This window comes from Megascapheus bottae, chromosome 2, assembly GCF_031878675.1.
Source record: "Megascapheus bottae isolate mThoBot1 chromosome 2, mThoBot2.hap1, whole genome shotgun sequence".
Taxonomy (NCBI): domain Eukaryota; kingdom Metazoa; phylum Chordata; class Mammalia; order Rodentia; family Geomyidae; genus Megascapheus; species Megascapheus bottae.
In genome coordinates this window covers 94,082,631-94,106,368 of record NC_143510.1, presented here as the reverse complement: position 1 = coordinate 94,106,368, position 23,738 = coordinate 94,082,631, and the positions used below count along the sequence as shown (strand labels likewise).

Here is a 23,738-nt window from a genome sequence, read left to right as displayed (position 1 = left end):
AACCTGTTCAATTCCAGAAACCACGTGGGTAATGAAGCCCTATCCCTCCAGGGAGCAGTTTTATAACCAGAGTACATTGCTTAGATATAATTGTTGTTTTAAAAGTCATGGGTTTCAAAATTACTTAGCCAGCACTTTTTCCTTTCACTCCTTCAGTGAAGTTGTTTCCCATGTTGTTATTAGTCTCTCGGCATATTTTATGTTCTGTCTACTGTCCCCCACCCTCCATTGTGAATTTTTTTTTTTTGCCAGTCCTGGGCTTGAGCTCAGGGCCTGAGCACTGTCCTTGGACTTTCTCAAGGCTAGAGCTCTACCACTTGAGCCTCAGCACCACTTCTGGCTTTTTTCTATGTATGTGGTACCGAGGAATCGAACCCGGGTCTTCATGCATGCTAGGCAAGCACTTTAACCACTCGGCCAAACTCCTGGCCCCATTGTGAATTTTTAAAAATAGACTTACATTCATTTTTGTTGCTTTCTACAGTCACCCATTTTGAGCCGGCCATGGTGGCTCATGCCGGTAATCCTAGCTACTGAGGAAGCTGAGATCTGAGGATTAAGGTTCAAAGCCAGCCTGGGCACAAAAGGACCTGAGACTCTTATCTCCAATTAACCTCTAGAAAACGGGAAGTGGGGCTTGGCTCATGGGTAGGGCGGTAGCCTTGAGCTGAAGAGGTCAAGGACAATGCCCAGGCCCAGGGGTAGAGCTACAAAAATGTTTTATTACATAGATTAATATGTATCTATGACATACAAACCCTCAGCCTAATTTTAATTATGTTGTAAAATCCAAGTGCCAGTGATTGTATATAGAAACTCCCTTCTTGAATACTGGTTTGTTAAATACATCATTTGAAATATGATGTAAAAATCAATGTTAATAAATTCTTTAATAAAAAAAAGAGTCACCCATTTTGACAAATTTGTATGTTGAGTTGTGGGGAAAAAATGTTCCTAAGCTTCAGCTATTTAATTCTTGCCTCACTTTGCCATTCAATCTTTGCCTAACAGTCTCTGAAAGCTAGTTTTTAGAAATTAGTTTGGGATGTGATTTGTTTAAAAGATTTTGCCTTATAAATAAATTAATTTTCTTTAATGCAAGCTTTATTTCCTTTCTAGAACTATTGATGCACTTTTAAATGTGAAGAGGCCTCAGTATATTAAAGCTAAAGAAAATACTTCTCACCACCTCAAGAAATTGGAAGAGTCTAAGAAAACAATACAGGATGGTGACAAACAATGTTCAAAACAGGAAAATGATATAAAAGTCCTGGAGAAAGAACTGATTGATTTAGATAACACATGGAAACTTTTTGAAAAGCAGGTTGAAGAAAAAATCTTACATAAAGGAGAAGACATTGAGCTGGAAGCTAATCAGGTGAAAATGTCAAAGATAAGGAATATTTTCTATTTTTTGCATCTTTTACTTTGAAAAAATTTTAAGGATTTACTTTTAAGAGATTATCCTCAGAATGTATATTATAGGTATTAGATTGTTTTGGTCTGCACATAGAATCTAACTTTAATGTTTAAATCATTTTTTAAAAGTTCTTGAAAGCATTTTACTTCAGATTGAAAACTGAACAGTGTCCACACTGTTTGTTGCAAAGATACACAGTATTCATGAATATAAACTAAATCATTTTTATATAATTAGATGACATTATAAGAGTTATGAGTTCAAGTTGTAAAAATAAATATTACCTAATATAACATTATAATAAAAGTTAGACAAATAATTTTTTTTTTTTTGCCAGTCCTGGGCTTGAGCTCAGGGCCTGAGCACTGTCCTTAGATTTTCTCAAGGCTAGAGCTCTACCACTTGAGCCTCAGCACCACTTCTGGCTTTTTTTTTTTCTATGTATGTGGTACCGAGGAATTGAACCCGGGTCTTCATGCATGCTAGGCAAACACTCTACCACTAGGCCAAACTCCAGGCCCTAGACAAATAATTTTTAAAGTAAAATTTTTCTCATGATATTATAAAAACTTAAAAGTCAGATATATATGGCTTTAAAGATGTCTAATTGATACAGAAACGGATTATTTAAAGCGATTTAAAATTTAGTCCAGTGCCGGAAGCAAGGAAAATGGCTTAGTGGTAGAGTGCTTGCCTAGCATGCATGAAGACCCGGGTTCAGTTCCTCAGTACCACATAAACAGAAAAATCTGGAAATGACACTGTGGCACAAGTGGTAAAATGCTAGCCTTGAGTGAAAGAAGTTCAGGGACAATGCCCTGGCTCTTGAGTTCAAGCCCCAGGACTGGCAAAAAAATAAAAAATAGGGGCCAGGAGTATGGCCTAATGGTAAAGTGCCTGCTTAGCATGCATGAAGCCCTGGGTTCAATTCCCCAGTACCACATAAATAGAAAGAGCTGGAGGTGGTTCTGTGACTCAAATGGTAGAGCACTTGAGAAAGCTCAAGGACAGTGCCCAGCTCCTGAGTTCAAGCCCCATGACAGACAAGAAAATAAATAAATAAATAAATAAATGTTAAGTGACGGGGTTTGAGCATAATAATGAGCATCTACAATGTAAGTGACTTAGTAGGGAAAGAGCAAGAAGATCACAGTTCCAGTCCAGTGGGGCAAAAAGTTTAACAAACAGAATGTGGTGATTCACATTTGTAATCCCAGTTGGGTGGGAGGCACAGGTCAAAGCCTCAGAAGACTGTCCTGAGCAAATTAATGAGACCTTCTCTGCAAAAGAGCTCAAAGCATAAAGAAGGAAAGGTCTTGATGAAAGTGCTGAAGTACTTCCTGGCAAGTCTGAGGCCCTGAGTTCAAATGCAGTACTGAAGAAACAAGAATTAAGATTCAGCTTAGAGCTGGGTGCCATGGTTCATGCCTGTAATCCTAACTACACAGCAGATGGAGATCTGAGAATCGCTGTTCAAAGCCAGCCTACGCACTAAAGTCCCCTGAAGGCCATGAGACTCTTATCTCCAATTAACCACTAGAAAACTCGAAGTGGGGCTGTTGCTCAAGGGGTAGAGCTAAAGAGCTCAGAGACAATGCCCAGGCCAAGCGGTAGGGTGGTAGCCTTGAGCTGAGGAGCTCAAGGGCAGTGCCCAGGCACAGGGTTCAAACCCCAGGACTTACCAAAAAAAAAAAAAATACAGCTTAGTACGTATGCAATTTCAATTTTACTCAATGATAAATAACCAGAAATAGATAAATGACAGTTTTCAAATATTTTGGGTTTTTCTTTTAGATGAAGTCTGACTGAACTCATTGTAATCCAAATTGGCCTCAGACCTGGCATCCTCTTGCTCCAAGTGCTAGGATTTACTGGTGTGGGCTACCACTTGGCACTTCCCCTTTCCCTCTTAAGATTTTCTAATATAGTCCAGTGCTTAGGCCCTGAGTTCATGGCCCAGCACTGTCACAAAAATAAAATATGAAGACTTTCATATTATGGTATTGTATTTCACCTGGAGAAGATGGCACTTATGTATGTAAAATAAGATTTTGATAAGTATCTGTTAATACAGGATATCATATAAAGAAAATTTTGTCCTGCTTAAGTTAGTAATGTTTCAATGCTGTTTATATAGATGGATCGTTACAAAGAGTTAAAGGAGCAAGTAAGAAAGAAAGTAGCTATCATGACACAACAGTTGGAAAAACTACAGTGGGAACAGAAGGCAGAAAAAGAAAGACTGGCATTTGAAAAGAGGCGACATGGAGAAATTCAGGTAATATGGGCTGTACGGTAATGATTTAGAATTATCTCAATGAAATCTTATTTCCTTTTATTTTTTCAATATAAAGTGGATTTATATTGAACATAAGTAAATTTTCAAAATCTGGGGTTTGGGAGCATAGCTCAGTGATGGAGTTTTAAGGCCCTGGGTTTGATCCTCAGCACTACAAAAAAAATCAGGCTCTCTCTTATGCTGTTCAGTGCCATCACTCAGCTGCTTCTGCATAGTTGGAGAAAAAAAAGGAAGAAGATTACAAAGCACTTTAGCCATGCCTCCAGCCCTAGTTTTTAAAACTATGATTTTAGGGCCGGGAGTTTGGCCTAGTGGTTAAAGTGCTTGCCTAGCATGCGCGAAGACCCGGGTTCAATTCCTCGGCACCACGTACATAGAAAAAAAGCCAGAAGTGGTGCTGAGGCTCAAGTGGTAGAGCTCTAGCCTTGAGAAAGTCCAAGGACAGTGCTCAGGTCCTGAGCTCAAGCCCAGGACTGGCAAAAAAAAAATTATACCGTAGTCCTCTGAGAAGAAAAGGGGCATTTTGTAAAAAGGGAAAATAAAGGTGTGATGTGACATCAGAGATTAAAATAATTTGAGTAATTTGTACCACATTATAAAAACATATATGGATTCTGAGAATACATTAGATGTTTTTGCCTTTGTGAATGATAATTTCCTTTTTAAATTGCTCATTTACCTTTACACATTAAGTTCTATGGTTTCTACACCATTAAGCCTTCCCTGACCCTCCCTTTCTCCCCACCCCACCACCAGGAAACAGTAAATTTCTTCATTCTACAATTGTTCCTTGTTCTTAATCTACATCTGTCCAAGGGCTCTTATCAAATTGCACAAAACTGCCATAAATTGATACTGCTCTACCAGGCAGAAATCATAATTGCTTCTATTAGAAGTCAAAAGTGTTGTTGAGTTGCTGTTGCCTTTTGAATATGACAAGCAGTAACAAGACAGAGCAAAGAGAGATGAAGACAATCATGTTCCACTCAGTCTAATGATTGTCTCATAGGAAACTGAGTCTCTTACTTTCCACAGGTCCCGCGACCTCTGGTGCAGGGGCACAGTTTGGCTTCTGAAGTGTAATTGGCCAGGATCTCAAATCCAAAATGACTGCCTGGTACCAGAGAAGTCTGATTATCCCAGTTAATATATCCAGAAAAGCACCCAGGCATAGGGACTAGCATCTCTTTGTTACATCTCTAGTTCCTACCATATGCTAGCTGCTGAATGAATATTGATTAAGTAAATTAACTTGGAAGACAGATAAGAACTTTGTAGATATTTGGAAATAGTCTACTTGAAGGTTGAATTTACCAGAGATCCATATTCACACCCTGATGGCACATGTTTAACAAATGATAATCAAAATTTGAGCCAGTTTTTATCCAATTTGCTCTCAAAAATATGTATTTCAAACTTGTAAAAGCTTTATGATATAGGAAGTTCCAAGCAAGTAATTTTATGGTTTAGAATTGATGTGGCTGACTTTAGGTTTTATTATTTATTTTAGGGAAATCTAAAGCAAATAAAAGAACAAATAGAAGATCATAACAAACGAATAGAGAAGTTGGAGGAGTATACAAAGTCGTGCATGTAGGTAGAAAAAGAATCCTGAACTTTTTTTATATGTCTTCTGTACAGTAGATGCATGCTCCCACTGCTGTAATAATTTTACTGTTGTTTATTACTTCCTTTTACATTGTTAAACATTATACTTATCCACATAATAAAATAAGCCTTGAGCACATAAGGTGGTTACAGTGGAATGTAAGTTTCCTTTGTGTATTGGTATTTTTGAATCAACAAAGAATGATCAGAGCTTTTTTTCTATGTTTAGTGTTGGGTTATATCTGTTTTTAATTCTTTAAAATCATTTGAGCACTATTCCATGCTCCTACAAGACTAGACACACAGTATACTGTATCTGGAAATTTCTTCATCATCATCATCATTATTATTATTATTAGGGAGTTCTTAGAAGAGAAAAAACAGCAAGAGGACATCCTGATGGATGAAATTAAAAAAACAAAATCAAGAATGTCTGAAGTTAATGAGGAATTGAACCATATTAGAAATGACTTGGAGAATGCTGGAATTGATAACCATGAGGGGAGGCGTCAACAGAAAAGAGCAGAAATTCTAGATCACCTCAAAAGGCTTTACCCAGATTCTGTGGTAACTACGATATTGGTGAAAAAAAAGTCTTATTTGGAATTAGAAGTATTATTATTATTAGGATACAGATTTGTGTCAGAAATCTTTTCTATTTAACTATATTAAGTATTACAGTATTGTGTAAATAGCTCCCATTTTGTCTGTTGATAAGTAATTATTAGGGAAAAGCATTGATATGATATAGTTTCATCAGTGTGTACAAAAGATCCATGAGTCTGGATCTCCAAGAAACCATCAAGCATTTGATGGTTTCAGTTTATCTGACTACTTTTGGCATTGTACATATATTTATTTCCTTGTGGCCTCCCTGCTGCTTGGGAGGGTCTGCTGCACAGCAGTATTTTCTCACATCATGTGCCCTGAGTATTCCCTGTCAGAAAGTCTGTCTTCAGTATTGTGAAGTTCTTCATCACTGCCTTGTTTCAAAGCACCTGCCTTTGGCCTCTGCAGTATCACACTCTCATGAACACCTATCTTCAGCTTTTCCTCAGTTCACTTTTTACTTCTGATACTTCGGGTGGTTTTGTTTTGGTGGTTTGGTTTGGTTTTGTTGCCTGTGAGGTGGCTTTAACTGAGAGCCTTGGCTTGCTTGCCTTACTTACCTAGTCACTTTTTCTAACTGTAGAGTCTTAGATTTAAAAAACTAATGAACCAGGAAATGTAAATTTATAATGTTCTCTGATGGAAAAATTCCAGGAGGCCTCACATATTGAAAGGCCATTTTGATCTTTTCCAAAAGAGAAGAACATTGGTATAAAATACTAGTTAAAAACTGAGGCAAGGGGCCGGGAGTTTGGCCCAGTGGTAGAGTGCTTGCCTAGCATGCAGGAAGACCCAGTTTGATTCCTCGGTACCACATACATAGAAAAAAGCCAAAAATGGTGCTGAGGCTCAAGTGGTAGAGCTCTAACCTTGAGAAAATCCAAGGACAGTGCTCAGACCCTGAGCTCAAGCCCAGGACTGGCCAAAAACAAAAAAACAAAAACAAACAAACAAAAAAAACTGAGGCAAGGAGCAGGGCACAGTGGCTCACGCCTGTAATCCTAGCTACTCAGGAGGCTGAGATCTGAGGATCATGGTTCAAAGCCAGCCCGGGCAATACAAAGCCAAAGCTGCCAAAGCTGTGAGACTCTTATTTCCAATTAATCACTAGAAAATGGGAAATGAGGCTATGGCTCAAGGGTAGGGCAGTAGCATTGAGCTGAAGAACTCAGGGACAGCACCCAGGCCAGAGTTCAAACCCCACGACAAACAAAAACAAAAACAAAAAAAACCTCAGGAGAGGGGGCCAGGAGCATGGCATGGTCTATGGCCTAGTGGTAGAGTGCTTACAATCAGCATGCATGAAGCCCTAGGTTGGATTCCTCAGTACCACATACTCAGAAAAAGGAGAAAGTGGTGCTGTGGCTCAAGTGGTAGAGCGCTAGCCTTGAGAAAGCTCAAGGACAGTGCCCAGACTCTTGAGTTCAAGCCCCAAGACTGACAAAATAAAAACAACTCTGGAGAAATCAAACCTAGGTATTTAAGCAAAGTATATTTTTGCAAGGCATCATCTAGCCCTCCCATACCCTTGGCTTCAAAGCACTGAAGTGATAGGACAGTAGGTAAAACAGGAGATGCAAATCCTATCACCTCACTGGGTAGGGGAGGATGTTGTGAGAAGGGAGTTCAGACTAGTCTGTCGCAGTGAGTGAAGGGAGCTGACTCTGAACGGAAGCAGAGGGAGAGAACCACCGTGGCAGCTGTCATACAACAATAATAAAGAGCAAGGGAGGATCTCAAAAGTCAAAGAACATAATCTAGTTGCCATCCCAGGCTTTCTTAGCCTCTTATTTCTATTTAAGCACCAAAAAAGTGATGTGGAGTTGTGGCTCAAGTGTTAGAGTGCTAGCCTGGACCAAAAACAGCCCAAGGACAGCACCCAAGGCCCTGAGTTCAAATCCCCAGAACCTGTCTCACACACAAAATTAATATGTAGTTAAAAATAGCAAGTAAATTAACAATATCAAGGAGCTTAAGATAATTAAACAATTAGAGAGCAAAGAGAATAGACATTAAAGACAATGAAAATGTGTTATGAAACGTGTATGCCTGAAGTAAAGCCAACAAATGGAAGAAAGACCCCAAGGATAGGAAATTACATGGTTACAAATTCTAGGAGTCATCTATGCAGGTATCTTCTCAAAAAGACCTTGAACATTCTTGTCTTTAGTGATTTCTTGACCACTCTTAGAGCTCAGTACAAGTGGTGCTTGTGGAGAGCCATTCCTGGTAAACCGGGCCCTTCCTTGTCCCTTAGAGCACTCTGCACGTTGCCAGTGTCCAGCTATGCTTTGTATATTCACAAGAGTAATGAGTATCTGCATCCCTTTTCCTGAGAGTCCATGAGGCTAGTTCAGCACTATCTAACTCAACATACAACAGGGGCTTCGTAGATGATTGTCAAAGAGAAATAATGAGTTGCCTTAGCTTTGTAAAATAGTTTAGTACTTTACTAAAATTCATTTAATACTGTTTTCCTGTTTAGGTTTTTTTTTCCTTTCTGAGATTTGAACTAAGGTCCTAGCAACATGCTTGGGTATGCATTCTGCCACCTGTACCATTCCTCCACCATTAGTACTGTTGTTTATAATGAGTGTAACATACCAGAATGGGCATTTAATGATGAAATTTAAGTAGATTTGAGTGAAGCTGTATTAAATGATAGGTGTGATTTTATAAACTTAGTTTTGTCCATGATTCTTGGTTACATTAGAAAGCAATGTATTGTTTGTTCCTTACTAATATATTGACTTTCCTCTCTTTTTGAAAAACCTGCAAAGTTTGGAAGACTGCTTGACCTGTGTCACCCTATTCATAAGAAATACCAGCTGGCTGTGACTAAGCTTTTTGGCCGGTACATGGTTGCCATAGTTGTCACCTCTGAAAAGGTTGCAAAGGATTGTATTCGATTTCTGAAGGAAGAAAGAGCGGAACCTGAGACATTCCTCGCTCTAGATTACCTTGATGTAAGGAATTTGGTTTTGAGTAGTGATGAAAACTTGTCTGTTGAAGTACATCTCTGTTGCTTAGACTGTGGTAGTGATGGAAGGTTGGGGAATGGAGCTTGGATGACAGCCAAGGTGCAACTAAGGCTACTGTTAATGTATTAGCACTTGGAGAGTACTATCAAGTGACTGCTCATTCCTAAAGCAGGTCTTTTCTTGCTAATCTAGTTTTGCCATAATCCTACCTGATGTTCTTTAGTTCATTTGATGTCAATAGATTTGTTTTATAGCTAAGAATAGGAATCAGATATGACATTCAGTCTACAACTCAATTTCAGTTGTAAATATTTGATCTAGTATGGAACAGGCTAGATTTTAAGCCTTGAGATCTGTCTTGAGATCCCTTAGTATCTTCAGATCCTAAATTTTTCATTGTAAGTTAAGGGAATAAGTTCTCCCCTTATTGCATTGTTTGAAAGAATCATTACTTAGCACAGCACCTACATGGAAGAGAGGCTGGGCAAATACTAGGTGGGTCACTCACTGCCAGACTGTGGACACTTTTTGCTCAAGGCTAGTGCTCTGCCACTTGAGCCATAGTGTCACTTCTGGCTTTTTCTGTGTATGTGGTATGGAGGAATCAAACCCAGGGCCTCAATCATGCTAGGCAAGCACCCTACCACTAGGCCACATTCCTCGCCCCTGAAATCTTTTACTTATTCCTCACATGAGATTTTTCAGAGCAAAGTTGCTTAAAAAATATTTTGTATGCTGGGTGAGGTGGCTCACGCCTGTAATCCTAGCTACCCAGAAGGCTGAGAACTGAGAATCGAGGTTCAAAGCCAGCCTGGGCATCAGATTTTCTAGTTAACCACTAGAAATTAACCACTGGGGCTGTGGCTCAAGGATAGGGAGGCAGTAGCCTTGAGCTGAAGAGCTCAGGGACAGTGCCCAGGCCCAGAGTTCAAGTCCTAGGAACAACAACAACAACAACAACAAAAATTGTGTGTATATTCCGGTCTTATGACTTGAACTCAGGGTGCTGTCTCTGAGCTTTTATGCTCAAGACTAGTGCTGTACCACTTGAGCTGCAGATCCACTTACGGCTTTGTTGGTGCCTGACCAGGCTGGCTTTGAACTTCAGTCCTTAGATCTCAATCTCCTTAGTAGCTAGAATTATAGGTGTGAGCACCAGCACCCCATCTTCAAAGTTATTTCTGAATCTTACACAGAAATATGTTTATAAAAGGAATACTTGTACCCCTTGTCAATGTCCAGTTCCTTTTGTTTTGCCAGTCCTGGGGCTTAAACTCAGGGCCTGAGTGTTGTCCTTGGGCTTTCTTAAGGCTAGAGCTCTACCACTTTGAGCCACAGCACCATTTTCAGATTTTTCTTGTATGTGGTACCAAGGAATTGAGCCCAGGTCTTCGTGCATGCTAGGCAAGCACTCTACCACGAGGCCACACTCCCAGCTTCTCAATGTCCAGTTCTTTTTTTTTTTTTTTTTGCCAGTCCTGGGCTTGAGCTCAGGGCCTGAGCACTGTCCTTGGACTTTCTCAAGGCTAGAGCTCTACCACTTGAGCCTCAGCACCACTTCCGGCTTTTTTCTATATGTGGTACCGAGGAATTGAACCCGGGTCTTCATGCATGCTAGGCCAGCACTTTAACCACTAGGACAAACTCCCGGCCCCAATGTCCAGTTCTTTAATAATAACTACTTCCGATTGCTTTTCTATACACTTAGTTGATGTACATACATGTGTTTACATTTTCTGGGATTTTTAATTTGTTTGATTTAACAAATAGTAAATCATGTTTGCTGGGTTTTGTTGTAGGTAATTTTTTATAGTTCTGGGTTTTGAATTAAGAGCCTTGTACTTGTTAGGCAGGTATTTGATCATTTGAGCCACTCTACCAGTCCCTTTTTGCATTGGTTATTTTCAAGATAGAATCTTGCTTTATAGCCAGGCTAGCCTGGACTGCAGTCATCCTATTTGTGTTTCTCATTATCCCTGGGACAACAAATACATAGCACTGGTTGAGGTAGTCATGTGAACTACTATGCCCGGGTTAGAAGTGCCTAGGATTGGGCTGGGAGTGTGGCCTAGTGGTAGAGTGCTTGCCTAGCATGCACGAAGACCTGGGTTTGATTCCTCGGTACCACATACATAGAAAAAAAAAGCCAGAAGTGGTGCTGAGGCTCAAGTGGTAGAGCTCTAGTCTTGAGAAAGTCCAAGGATAGTGCTCAGGCCCTGAGCTCAAGCCCAGGAGTGGGGGAAAAAAAAGAAAGAAAGAAAATACCTAGGATTACAGGCTAGGCTCACAGTTTTGGGGTTTTTTTTCTTTTTTTTCTTTATAGACCAAGTCTGAAAGTCATATCCTGAAGGTCTTGAGGACTTTCCTGGTGATGTGAGCCTTTAGTAGTTTTCAGGCTCCATAGTGCTATACTGTTCCTCATATACACATCTGGGCGGGTATTGTCTTCTGCTACAAGGTATGATCAGAAGACACAGGAGCATTTATGCTTCATCCTCTCCCATGTGCTTGGAACAACATTGAATCTAGAGGTTGTATCCTCTGGCATTACATGAGGTTTTGGGATTTAAAAACTTCTCTGTGTAAGATAGAATTTATCATGTTCTTGTCAAACTTGTTAGATATAGGTGCTTGATGTTAATCTTTAGCTGTAATGTCTATGCTCTATGAGAAAAATATGTAATGATTATTTGGAGTATTTTTTGTCACTTGTGGAGCTTGAACTTAGGGCCTGGGCACTGTCCTTGGGCTTTTGTGCTCTACCACATTGAGTCACAGCTCCATTTCTAGTTTTCTGGTGAGTAATTGGAGATAACTGTCTGATGGACTTAACTATTCTGCTGATTTTGCATCCCAATCCTCAGATCTCATCTTTGTGAGTAATTAGGATTACAGGCTTGAGCCCTAGTGCCTGGCAGCAGTTGGTTTTTATCATAACTAATATACCAAATATTTCTAAACCTTTTAGATCAAGCCAATTAACGAAAGACTAAGGGAACTTAAAGGCTGCAAAATGATGATTGATGTTGTAAAGACTCACATTCCTCAGCTGAAGAAAGTGATTCAGTTTGTATGTGGAAATGGCCTAGTCTGTGAAACTGTGGAGGAAGCAAGACATATTGCATTCAGCGGACCTGAGAGACAGAAAGTAAGAAAGAATTTAGATGGCTCTTTAGAGAAGTTCGAGCAGTATTTATAAGGTGTTCCATGTGGCTCTCCTTCCCTTCTACCCTTCCCTCCCCAGCACCATGAAGACGTCAAAAACCTATAAAAATAGCCTGGGCATGGTGGCTCACGCCTGTAATCGTAGCTACTCAGGAGGCTTTGTGGTTCAAAGCCAGCCCCTGACACTAAAGACTGTGAGACTTTTATCTCCAAGTAATCATTAGAAAATGGGAAGTGCGCTGTGGCTCAAGGGGTAGGGTGTAGACTTGAGCTGAAGAGCTCAGGGACAATGCCCAGGCCCAAGGGAAAGGTGATATCCTGGAGCTGAAGAGCTCAAGGACAGCACCTAGGCCCAGAGTTCAAACCCCATGACCCACAAAAAACAAAGAAAAAATATAAAAACAAATTTCAAACTGGAGAAAATATTTGTAACACACAGTAAAGAGCAAGAGTTCCTGCAGACCAAAAGGTAAAATGATAATACAGTGAGAAAATGGATAAATTTGAGCAAACTTGTTCTTATCCAAAGAAATATAATAGCTCTTAAATGTGAAAAATCAACCTTAATCATAATACAGGAAGTGCTTATCAACAGTATTCTTAGGTATTACTTTCTCTTGCAGACTGAAAACTATCAAAAGTCTGATGACATTGTATGTTCTGGAAGTTGAAATTCACTGGCTTTGTGAAGGCATTTATCAGTTATACTCGATGGGGAATTAACATATAAGTAAACTTAATCATATAAAATATGTGTGTAAGACCTAGAGATTGAACTGTTGTGTGTAATGGAATGAACCTAGGCATTTGTGTAAGCCTAGCAAAATAAAAATAAAAAGCACATACAGTGGTAAATTATACAAGTTTAAGAAGAACAATACTCTTTTGTAAAATCTATGTCAATTCCCAAGATAATTTCCTGCTTCCAGATTTCTCAAAGTAAGACCAAGTTCATCTATTACTGGCCGAGCATTCCTGTATGCTGGCACTATGCTTCACTGACCCCAGTTCCTAGAGCAGAATGTCTTAGTGCACAGCAGTCACGTAGAGAATGTTTTCAAAGAAGAAATGTGAAAGACTTGCTGGCTGTGGTAGCTCAATCCTGGCTACTAGAGAGGTAGGGATCAGAGGCTTGAGGATAGAGGGCAGCCTTGGCCACTCTGGAGTCAAGCATAGTGGCTTATACTTGTCATCCTTGAAAGACAGGAGCACAGTAGGATCCCAGCCCCTTTATGTTTCCTGAGTATGAAAGGAGACACCCCATCTTAAAGAGAATCAACACAGAGTAAGTAGCTCAAGTGGCACAGAGCCTGCTTAGCAATTGTGGGAGCCTGAATTCAAACCCCATTATTGAAAAATTTAAAAAGGAAGGAAAGGGAAACAGGAACAAGGAAGGAGACTATTAGATTTATTTTTGTCAGCCCACTGATAGGATTTTAGTCTGTCCCAGGTGATCCCCTACTTTAATTGATTAACTAGAAACATTTGTAAAATGTTGAGAATAGATTCCATTTATTGCATAAAACATAGGCATACTTAAAAGACTTTAAACTCCAGGCTATGTTATACTTTGACTCCATTTAATGTTTTTCTTGATCTCACTAGTGTTTATTTGGAGAATGTGATATTTTGGGTATCCTAAAGTTAATATCCCATTGACAGCTATATCAGATTTTTCATAATGAGATTATATAATGCCAGCTATTTGATGTGAAATGCATCATTGATTTTTAATTCTGAATATTCAGTTTGTTTGGAACTGTTATATATATAACTTGTTGGAAGTCTTTGTTATTGGTGTTAATTTGTTGCCTAGTTTTGCTTTGGGTGTTAAATGGGATTTATATCTGTAGTTTGTTCATTTATGTTTTTTCATAAGCTAGATCTTTTATTAGTAAAACTCTGCAAGTGGCTCTCTCATCTACAAATTCTCAGCTGTAGAAATTGTCATGTTAGGTTCTTATTTTTGTATGCCTATATACATTTCTCCATGGCAAAACATTTTTAATTTTACAGACAGTAGCCCTTGATGGAACTCTGTTCTTAAAATCTGGGGTGATCTCTGGAGGATCAAGTGACTTAAGACAGAAGGCTAGGTGCTGGGATGAAAAAGAGGTGAAGAATCTCAAAGACAAAAGGAATCAGCTGGTCCAGGAGCTCAAGGTATATTTGTGTCATAAAATCTGCAAGATAGTAAGAACAGCAGTTGCATTTTTAAATTGTTTGGGTTTTTCTTCATTTTTTTGCGTTACTGGAGTTTGGACCTTGAGAAAATGATGTTAAGTGAAATAAAATAGTCACAAAATTATTCCATTAATTCACTGACAAAGAGAAAGTTGAATGGTGCTACCAGGGGCTTTGGAAAGGGAATTATAATGGGTTTAGAGTCCCAATTTTACAAAAAAAAAATGTGGCAATTATGGATGTATAACTTACTACAACTTTAAAAAAAATCAGTAACTAATTTTCAGCTGAGTTCAGTTTGGTAAACATTATTTAAAGTACTTTAGGTCATAGAAAAAGACGGAAAATCTTAGTTTTTTATAAAGCTTGTATAAACTTAAAATAAAAAATTATAACCATTGGGGCCGGGAGTTTGGCCTAGTGGTAGAGTGCTTGCCTAGCATGCATGAAGACCCAGGTTCGATTCCTCGGTACCACATACATAGAAAAAAGCCGGAATTGGTGCTGAGGCTCAAGTGGTAGAGCTCTAGCCTTGAGAAAGTCCAAGGACAGTGCTCAGGCCCTGAGTTAAAGCCCAGGACTGGCAAAAAAAAATTATAACCAGGTGTTTGTAGCTTACACTTGTAATCCTAGCAAATTCAGCAAAGGTAGTGAGACTGTCTCAAAAACAAAACCACAATGTCTGGGAGCTATAGCCTAGCATGAGGTTTTGGGTTCAATCCCTAGCCCTAGAGAAAATAAAAAGGAATATGTAATTAAATGGTGAAACCCTAGAATATTTTTTGCTAAAATCAGGGACTACATGTTTTCTATCACCATTACTATTCAATATAACCTTAAACTTATAATAAATGCATTAGGGACAAAAAATGAATTAGTGGATATAACTATTTAAAGAAAGAAAAACTAATTTGCAGTTAAAACTGTATTTAAGAGCTTCTAGATTTGACGGACAAAGTAGCTCACAACTACAATCCCAGCAGGCAATCAGGATGCAGAAACAGGAAGATAATTCTAGGCCAGGCTAGATGACATAGCCATTTCTACTCTAGCCTCGACTATGAATCCCCATCTAAAAAAAAAAAGAAGAAGCAAAACAATTTAAATGGCATTTTTAAATGAAGATAAAGTCCATTTTTATTTATTTTGTTAGTCATGGGGTTGAACTCAGGACCTGGGCAATGACCCTGAGCTTCTTTGCTCAAGGTTAGTGCTCTACCACTTTGAGCCATTGCTCCACTTCAGGTTAATTGGAGATAAGAATCTCATGGACTTTTGGCTGGGCTGGCTTCCAATTTCAGTCCTCAGATCTCAGCCTCCTGAATAGCTAAGATTACAGGCATGAGCTAGCAGCACCCAGGAATTTTTATTTTTTATTTTGCCAGTTCTGGGATTGAACTCAGGGCCTGAGCACTGTGTTTGGGCTTTCTCAAGGCTAGGAACTCTACCACTTGAGCCACAGCACCACTTTCAGCTTTTTCTATGCATTTGGTACCAAGGAACCTGGGTCTTCATGCACGGTAGGCAAGCACTGTACCACTAGGTCAAACTGCCCGCCCCAGGGATTTTTTTAAATTAATTCTTGGTTCTATCCTATTAAATATTTACAAAGTGATATTGAAGACATTAGGATGAAGCATTAGGACCAAGGATAGGACTGTGTAGCCACTGAAAGAATCCCAGATGATCAGTAAACATGAAGCTGTGCTTGGCATAGACTATCCTACTACAAGGTGGACCTGTGAAGTCAAATTTTGTTTTGTTTGTTTTCCTTCAGTAATGGATGGGAGAAGGGAATAGAGGAGACAAGCAAAAAGAACCGGAGGCTCTCTGTGCAAGGTGGTATCTGCTCCACCCTAGCTGGCAGTGATGGGCAGATACATGTGTGGAGCATGTACCTACTCAGTATTCTCATGCCTTCTCCTTCCTTTTGGGAAGTGTGTTTTATTTTTTGAGGAAGCTGTATGACATCACACTCAAGAGCTCAATGTATTTCCATGGCCAGCCTCTTAGAGGAAGAATGGGAAGAGGGGTTGTATCTGAAAATCAGTGTATTATGGTATTACATCGGAAAGCACTTTGAAGAATGAAAGGAATCTTTTATTATAAAATGATTCACATTTCTTTCTTTTTCAGGATTTGATGAAGGCACTCCGCAAGGAAATAGATTTGAAACAAATACAGACTCAAATACAAGGAACTCAGATACGACTCAAATATTCACAGAGTGAACTGGAGATGATTAAGAAGAAGCAGCTTACTAACTTTTCCCGGGTAATGCAGACATGCATAGAGTATGGTGGGTTGGAGTTAGAGGCGTGGTTTTGTTGGTAGAGCCATAGCCAATGAGCGAAAGCATCAGTTACCAAATTTGAGTTCCAGTCTCAGACCTACAAATAAAAAAGGCGGAAATTAGAGTTGCAGTGCAGCACGCAAATTTTCGATAATATGACTGAGTCTGTTACATACTATATCATCTTAGCTCCTAGAATCCTCCTTGATTGTAAAGAGACCTATCATGTTTTGACCTTACTGTATAAAACTAAGTTTGCTGTATTTTTTAAAGAATTTATTAACGTTGATTTTTACATCATATTTTAAATGACAAGCTTAACATACAAGTATTCAAGGAGGGAATCTCTATTTACAATCACTGGGACTTAGTATAGAATTTAATCACAATTAGGCTAAGGGTTTGTATGTCACAGAAACATATTAATTTATGAAATAAAACATTATGTCTATAGAGTCATAGGTTTTTATGTCTATATAGTTATGTTTGTATTTCCACTACCATGTCCATTGCTTTGGGTATGCAGTTATTGAGTCCTCTCTCTTGTACACTTTGGATTTAATAACCGCATATTAAGGATACCATGCACCTTTTGTTCCTTAGGTCTTGACTTGTCTCACTCAGCATGATTCGCTCTAGATTCATCCACTTCCCTGCGGATGCCATTATTTTATCTTGTCTGTTGGCTATGTAGAATTCCATTGTGTATATATACCACATTTTCTGTATCCATTCATCTGCAGTAGGGCATCTGGGTTGTTTCCATCGCCTGGCTATTGTGAATAGTGCTGAGATGAACATAGCTGAGCAGGTGTCTTTATAATATCCTGGGTCATGCTGTTCAGGATAGATGCCCAGAAGTGGTATGGCGGGATCATAGGGAAGGTCTATTTTCAGTTCTTTAAGGAATCTCCACACTGCTTTCCAGAGTGGCTGAACTAGTTTACAATCCCACCAGCAGTGCAGTAGGGTTCCTTTTTCTCCACAACCCCGCCAGCAACTGTCATTGTCTGAGTTCAAAATCTTGGCCATTCTTGTTGGGGTAAGGTGGTATCTTAAGGTTGTTTTTATTTGCATTTCCTTTATGATCATAGATGATGAACATTTTCTCATATGTTTTTCTGCCATTTTAATCTCTTCTTCTGATAGGTCTCTCTTTAGTTCCCTTGCCCATTTAGTGAATGGTTTATTGGGTTTGGGGGGGATTAGTTTCTTGAGTTCCCTGTAGATACTGGATATTAAGGATTTGTCAGATGTATTGTTGGTGAATATCTTCCCAGTTGGTTGGCTGTCTCTCTACTTTTGCAGCTATGTTTTTATCTGTACAGAAACTTTTTATTTTTAGGTAGTCCCATTTATCGAGTCTCTCTCCAATCTGTTGTGACCCTGGGATTCTGTTCAGGAATCTGTTGCCTGTGCCTATGAGTTCCAATGTCTCTCCTACATTATCATGTAGCAATTTCATGGTTTCCAGTCTGACGTCAAGGTCTTTGATCCACTTTGAGTTAATGCTTGTGCATGGCGAAAGGCTAGGGTCAATTTTTAGTTTTCTGCATGTGGCTGCCCAGTTTTGCCAGCACCAATAATTGAATAGACTGTGTTTGTTCCATTGTATATCTTTGGCTCCTTTGTCAAATACAAGTTGCCTATAGGTATATGGTTCTATTTCTGGGTCTTCTATTCTGTTTTTGTGCCAATACCAAGCAGTTTTTGTTACTATGGCTCTATAGTAGAGTTTGAAGTCTGGCATTATAATACCACCAGCATTGCTCTTTTTGCCTAGAATTGTTTTGGCTATTCTAGGTCTTTTCTTGTTCCATATGAATCTTTGGATAATATCTTCAATTTCCATAAAGAATGTCTTTGGGATTTTGATGGGGATTACATTGAATTTGTATATCAGTTTTGGCAGTATAGCCATTTTCACTATGTTGATTCTCCCTAGCCATGAGCATGAGATGTCTTTCCATTTCCTAGTGTCCTCTTTAATTTCTTTCATTAGGCTTTTATAATTTTCATGGAATAATTCCTTTACTTCTTTGGTTAAGTATATTCCTAAGTATTTTATTCTTTTGGGGGCTATTGCGAATGGGATCATTTTCTTGATTTGGCCTTCTGTTTGTGTATTGTTGGTGTACAAGAAGGCTACTGACTTCTGAAGGCTAATTTTGTATCCTGCCACTTTGCTAAAGTAGTTTATTATTTCTAGAAGTTTGGGAGTAGAGTTTGTTGGGTCACTCAAGTAGAGGATCATGTCGTCTGCGAATAGGGGGATAGTTTAATTTCTTCTTTCCCTATGTGGATCCCTTTGATGTCCTTTTCTTGTCTTATTGCTCTGGCTAAGGGTTCCAGCACTATATTGAAGAGAAGTGGAGAGAGTGGGCATCCCTGTCTAGTTCCTGACTTGAAGGTGAATGGTTCCAGTCTTTCACCATTTAGTATAATACTGGCTGTAGGTTTTTCATATATGGCTTTCACTATTTTGAGGAATGTACCTCTTATTCCTATTTTTTCTAGTGCTTTCAACATGAATGGATGTTGTATTTTGTCAAATGCCTTCTCTGCGTCCAGAGAAATTATCATATGATTCCTATCTTTAGCTCTATTGATATTGATTGATTTGCGAATGTTAAACCAGCCTTGCATTTGTGGGATGAAGCCCACTTGATCATAGTGTATGATTTTTTAAATTTGTTTCTGGATTCTGTTAGCTAATATTTTATTGAGGAGTTTTGCATCTGTGTTCATTAGAGAGATAGGTCTGTAGTTTTCTTTTTTTGTTGGGTCTTTCCCTGGTTTGGGGGTGAGAGTAATATTAGCTTCATAAAATGAGTTTGGTATTGCTCCTTCTGTTTCTATTTCTCGGAAGAGTTTCAAGAGTATAGGTGTTATTTCATCTTTAAATGTCTTGTAGAATTCCACAGTGAAACCATCTGGACCTGGGCTTTTTTTGGTTGGCATTTCCCCAATTGCTTCCACAATTTCGTTGTAAGAAATTGGTCTGTTCAATTTGTTTACCTCATTGTTGTTTAGTGTGGGTAGCCTATATTTATTTAAGAAGTCATCCATTTCTACTAGATTTTCTTGTTTCTTTGAATATAGGCCCTGGTAGTACCTATTCATTATGGACTGGATTTCTTGGGAATCCGTTGTGATTGTTCCTGTGGGGTCTCTAATCTTGTTTATTTGAGTCTCCCCTTTCCTTTTTTTGATTAATCTTGCCAAGGGTCTGTCAATTTTGTTGACTCTTTCAAAGAACCAATTTTTTGATTTATCAATTTTGTGTATAGATCTTATTTCAATCTCTGAAATTTCTGATTTTATTTTTGTTATTTCTGTCCTTCTAGCTGTTTTAGAATTAACTTTTTCTTGCTCCTCTAGGTGTTTCAGGTTTTTTTTAAGGTTATTTATGTGCTCTTCCTCTGTCTTTTTAATATGCGCGCGTAGTGCGATAAATTTGCCTCTTAGAACTGCCTTTGCTGTGTCCCATAAGTTTCTTTGTGATGTTTCTTGATTGTCATTACATTCAAGGAAGTTTTTAATTTCATTTCTGATCTGATCTGTTACCCAGGGGTTATTCAGAAGTGTGTTGTTCAGTTTCCATGTGATTGAATGTTTTTTGACTTTGACTGCTTTGTTCAGAATTAGTCTGACTCCACTGTGGTCTGATAGGATGCATGGGATTATATCAGACTTCTTGTATCTGCTTAAGTTTTCTGTATGAACTATTATATGATCTATTTTGGAGTGTGTTCCATGTGCTGCTGAGAAAAATGTAAAAAGTTTCGCCGTTGGGTGGAAGACTCTGTGTATATCTGTTAAGCCCAGCTGGGCTATGGTGTCATTTAAGTCGATGGTGTCTTTGCTTAACTTTTGTTGAGTTGACCTGTCATTTGTTGAGAGTGGAGTATTGAGGTCACCGACAATGATTGTGTTTGAGTCTATCTTGTTTTGTAGTTCTAAAAGAGTTTGTTTGACGAATTTGGGTGCTCCCGTGTTGGGGGCGTAGATGTTTATAACTGTAATATTATGGGCATGGATTGTACCCTTTACTAATATATAATGGCCGTCTCTATCTTTGTGTACTGATTTTACTGAGAAGTTAATTTTATCGGAGGTTAAGATTGCTACTCCTGCTTTTTTGCATGGTGCATTGGAGTGGAAAATTCGTTTCCATCCTTTCACTTGGAATTTGTTTCTGTCTTTGGCAGTGAGGTGTGTCTCTTGGAGGCAACATATGGATGGGTGGTGTTTCTTAAGCCAATCTGCTGCTCTGTGTCTTTTGAGTGGATTGTTCAGCCCGTTCACATTTAGGGAGATTATGGAGAAGTGGTCAGTGTCCATTGTTGTTATTTATTTTTACTTCTAAGTTTCTTCTCTTTTTTCCCCTTTTGTGTTTAGTGAATTACAGATGCTTGCTTCTTGATGCGGGTTCTTGATGTTCTACAATTTGTTCTCAGTTAATTAGTATTCTTTGTAACGCTGGTTTAGTGTGCACGTATTCATAAAGCTTCTCTTTGGAGTGAAATATTCTTGTTTCTCCCTCAAATGTAAATGCTAGCTTTGCTGGATATATCAATCTGGGTTGGCAGTTGTTGGTCCTCAGGACATCAATGATGTTTTTCCAAGCTTTTCTTGCATTTAGGGTTTGCGTGGAGAGATCCGCTGTAATTCGAATGTTCTTCCCATTATAATATAGCTCCTTCTTTGTTTTTGCAGCATTTAAGATCAATTCCTTGGTATTCGGGTCTAATGTCTTTACTATGATGTGTCTAGGTGAGTTCCTTCTAGGATCTTGCCTGCTTGGGGTCCTGAAACCTTCAATAATGTGAGTATTTTCCCTTTTGAAGTTGGGGAAGTTCTCTGCTATGATTTTGGTGAATAAAGGTTGCATACCTTTGTCCTGGAATTCGGCCCCCTCCTCTATCCCTATTATACGAAGATTAGACTTCTTTGCTGCATCTGCCAGTTCCTGGAGCTCTCTCTGGTAGATTCTGACTGATTTTTCCAAGGTGGCGATTCTCTGTTCCAGCTCTTGTGTTTTGTCTTCCGTTTCTGATGTTCTATTCTCCATCTCCATCAATCTGCTGCTTAATGCCTCCATTTTTGCTTGAAGTGTGGACGCTGAGCTGATCATGTCTGCTCTGAGAGTATTAATCTGTTCTTCCATTTCTTTTTTGAATTCGAGGAGCTCTTTGGAGATTTCCTGCTTATGTTCCTGGAATTGTTTTTGTAATTCTGTTTTAATCTCTTTAGTCATGTTCACAATCATCTCCTTGAATAAGGGTCATGTTTCAGGTGTCATTTCTTGGGATGGTGACATCTCTCTCGTCAGTTCGCTCTTGTTGCCTTTTGGGCTTTGCACGGGACTTTGATTATTTATGTATGTCGTGATTCTTCTTTGAGCTCTCCTCGGCATCGAGAACTGTTGTTGTAGTTCGCTCTGTAGTCAGTAGGTAGCGGTCTTTGCTTGGATTGGGACCGTGGTTCTGGGAGTATGTGAATACCTGTGGTTCTCAGCCAAATTGATTCCTCTGCTGACTATGTCAGAGTTTGCCGTTTTTGTAGGTGTTCGGTCGATTCCCAGAGACTGTGTGCTGCTGTAGGACTAGCTCTCAGCCCAGCCAATGGCCTCACAGTGGGCCGTGGGATGGATTTGAGAGCTTCGGTCTCAGCGTGCTGGGCGGATGGTTGGTTTTCCTGTGCTGCTTCTAGGGGCGGCCCCCGGCCAAGGGTCTGGAGTTTGGAGGTTCCTAGGGGCTCTCAGCAGAACCTGCAGCTGTCCGCTCTGTTCCCAGGGGCGACGCCCAGCTGAGGACATGCGCTCCAAGGGCGGAGCCCCACCTTTCTGATTCTCAGAAGGCGAGCTTGGTTGCTGGTTGGCCCTTCAGTTCCCCGCTGCTTTGTCGGAGAGTCTGTGACTGTGGGGGGCCCCTCGGTGCTGTCTGGCTCAGGATTCCCTGCTGGAGAATGCCCGGCTCAAGATTTGAGGGGGTCAGATGCTGGCTCCTATTGTCTCGTACACCCCACCCGCTGTTGTAAGGCAGGGACACAGTGCTCCCTGCTCTCCAGACCCAGTGGCCTGGGAGAGGAGCCAGGTGGGTGGGTGGGAGCTGGGACACCCCCGTCTCCCCTGGTGGGGTGCTGGGTCTTGGCGTAGCCCGCCTGTCAGTCTCCAGTCAGAGGCCTGGGAGAGGAACCTGGTGGATGGGTGGGGACTGGGACACCTCCGCCTCCCTTGGTGGGGTGCTGGGTCTTAGCGCCTCCCACCTGTCAATCTCCAGTCATTGGTCTGGGGGAGGGGGCTGTTGAGGGAAGGGAGATTCTAAGTTCCTTGCCCCCCTGTTCCTGCTCTTCTCAGGCGGGGTGGAGGGGTCTGAGTTAAGTTCTATGGCTTGGCACCCGCTCTGTGTTTGGGGGCCCGCTGCAGTACTCACGCCTCTGCGTTCGTCTGTGGGTGCTGCACGGTGTTGGAGAATCCTTCACTCCCCTCGGATCTCCGCTTGTGGTCCGCGTCTGGGTTCCATTGCTTGCTGTTCTGGTTCCGCCTCTGAGTTCCGCTGCTTCTATGGCTCGCTGACCCAGTTGCCCGGCCAGCGCTGCCCGGCCCGGCTCCCTCCCCCTCCCCCTCCACCACCGCTTTTCTTGGCTTGGCCCGGTGGGGGAGGGGTCCTCAAGTTCCGAATTCTTTGAGAAAGTTGGATGTGAGCTTTATCTGGATTTCTTTTCCAGTTTGGGTTCTTTTCCGTTGCTTCTTGAGTTTGTTGTTGTGGATTTCTTAAAGTAATTGATTCGTGGGACTCCCTGGTTCTCTCTTTTTGTGAGAGAGAGCTAGGCAGTGTCCCTATTGTCTCGGCACCATCTTCCTCCTCCCCTTGGCCATTCTTGTTGGGGTAAGGTGGTATCTTAGGGTTGTTTTTTTTTGCATTTTCTTTATGACCATAGATGATGAACATTTTCTCATATGTTTTTCTGCCATTTTGATCTCTTCTTCTGATAAGTCTCTCTGTAGTTTCCTTGCCCATTTAGTGAATGATTTATTGGGTTTTTGGGGGGATTCGTTTCTTGAGTTCCCTGTAGATACTGGATATTAAGGATTTGTCAGATGTATTGTTGGTGAATATCTTTTCCCAGTTGCTTGGCAGTCTCTCTACTTTTGCGACTGTTTTTATCTGTACA

General features: G+C 40.1%; 1 protein-coding gene across 2 annotated transcripts in view; it reads left to right on the top strand.

Annotated features, from left to right (window-relative positions):
- The window catches only part of Smc1b (structural maintenance of chromosomes 1B), a 61,577-nt gene that overhangs the window by 16,412 nt on the left and 21,427 nt on the right, over positions 1-23,738 (top strand). Inside the window, exons 6-13 of one of the 2 annotated variants that reach the window (XM_090328883.1) lie at positions 1,120-1,378; positions 3,558-3,698; positions 5,230-5,312; positions 5,687-5,894; positions 8,717-8,902; positions 11,886-12,065; positions 14,099-14,245; positions 16,403-16,540. In XM_090328883.1, coding sequence (XP_090185009.1) covers positions 1,120-1,378; positions 3,558-3,698; positions 5,230-5,312; positions 5,687-5,894; positions 8,717-8,902; positions 11,886-12,065; positions 14,099-14,245; positions 16,403-16,540 — 1,342 coding nt within the window. The remainder of the gene's footprint in view (positions 1-1,119; positions 1,379-3,557; positions 3,699-5,229; positions 5,313-5,686; positions 5,895-8,716; positions 8,903-11,885; positions 12,066-14,098; positions 14,246-16,402; positions 16,541-23,738) is intronic. The other variant, XM_090328884.1, reaches the window with a different exon arrangement.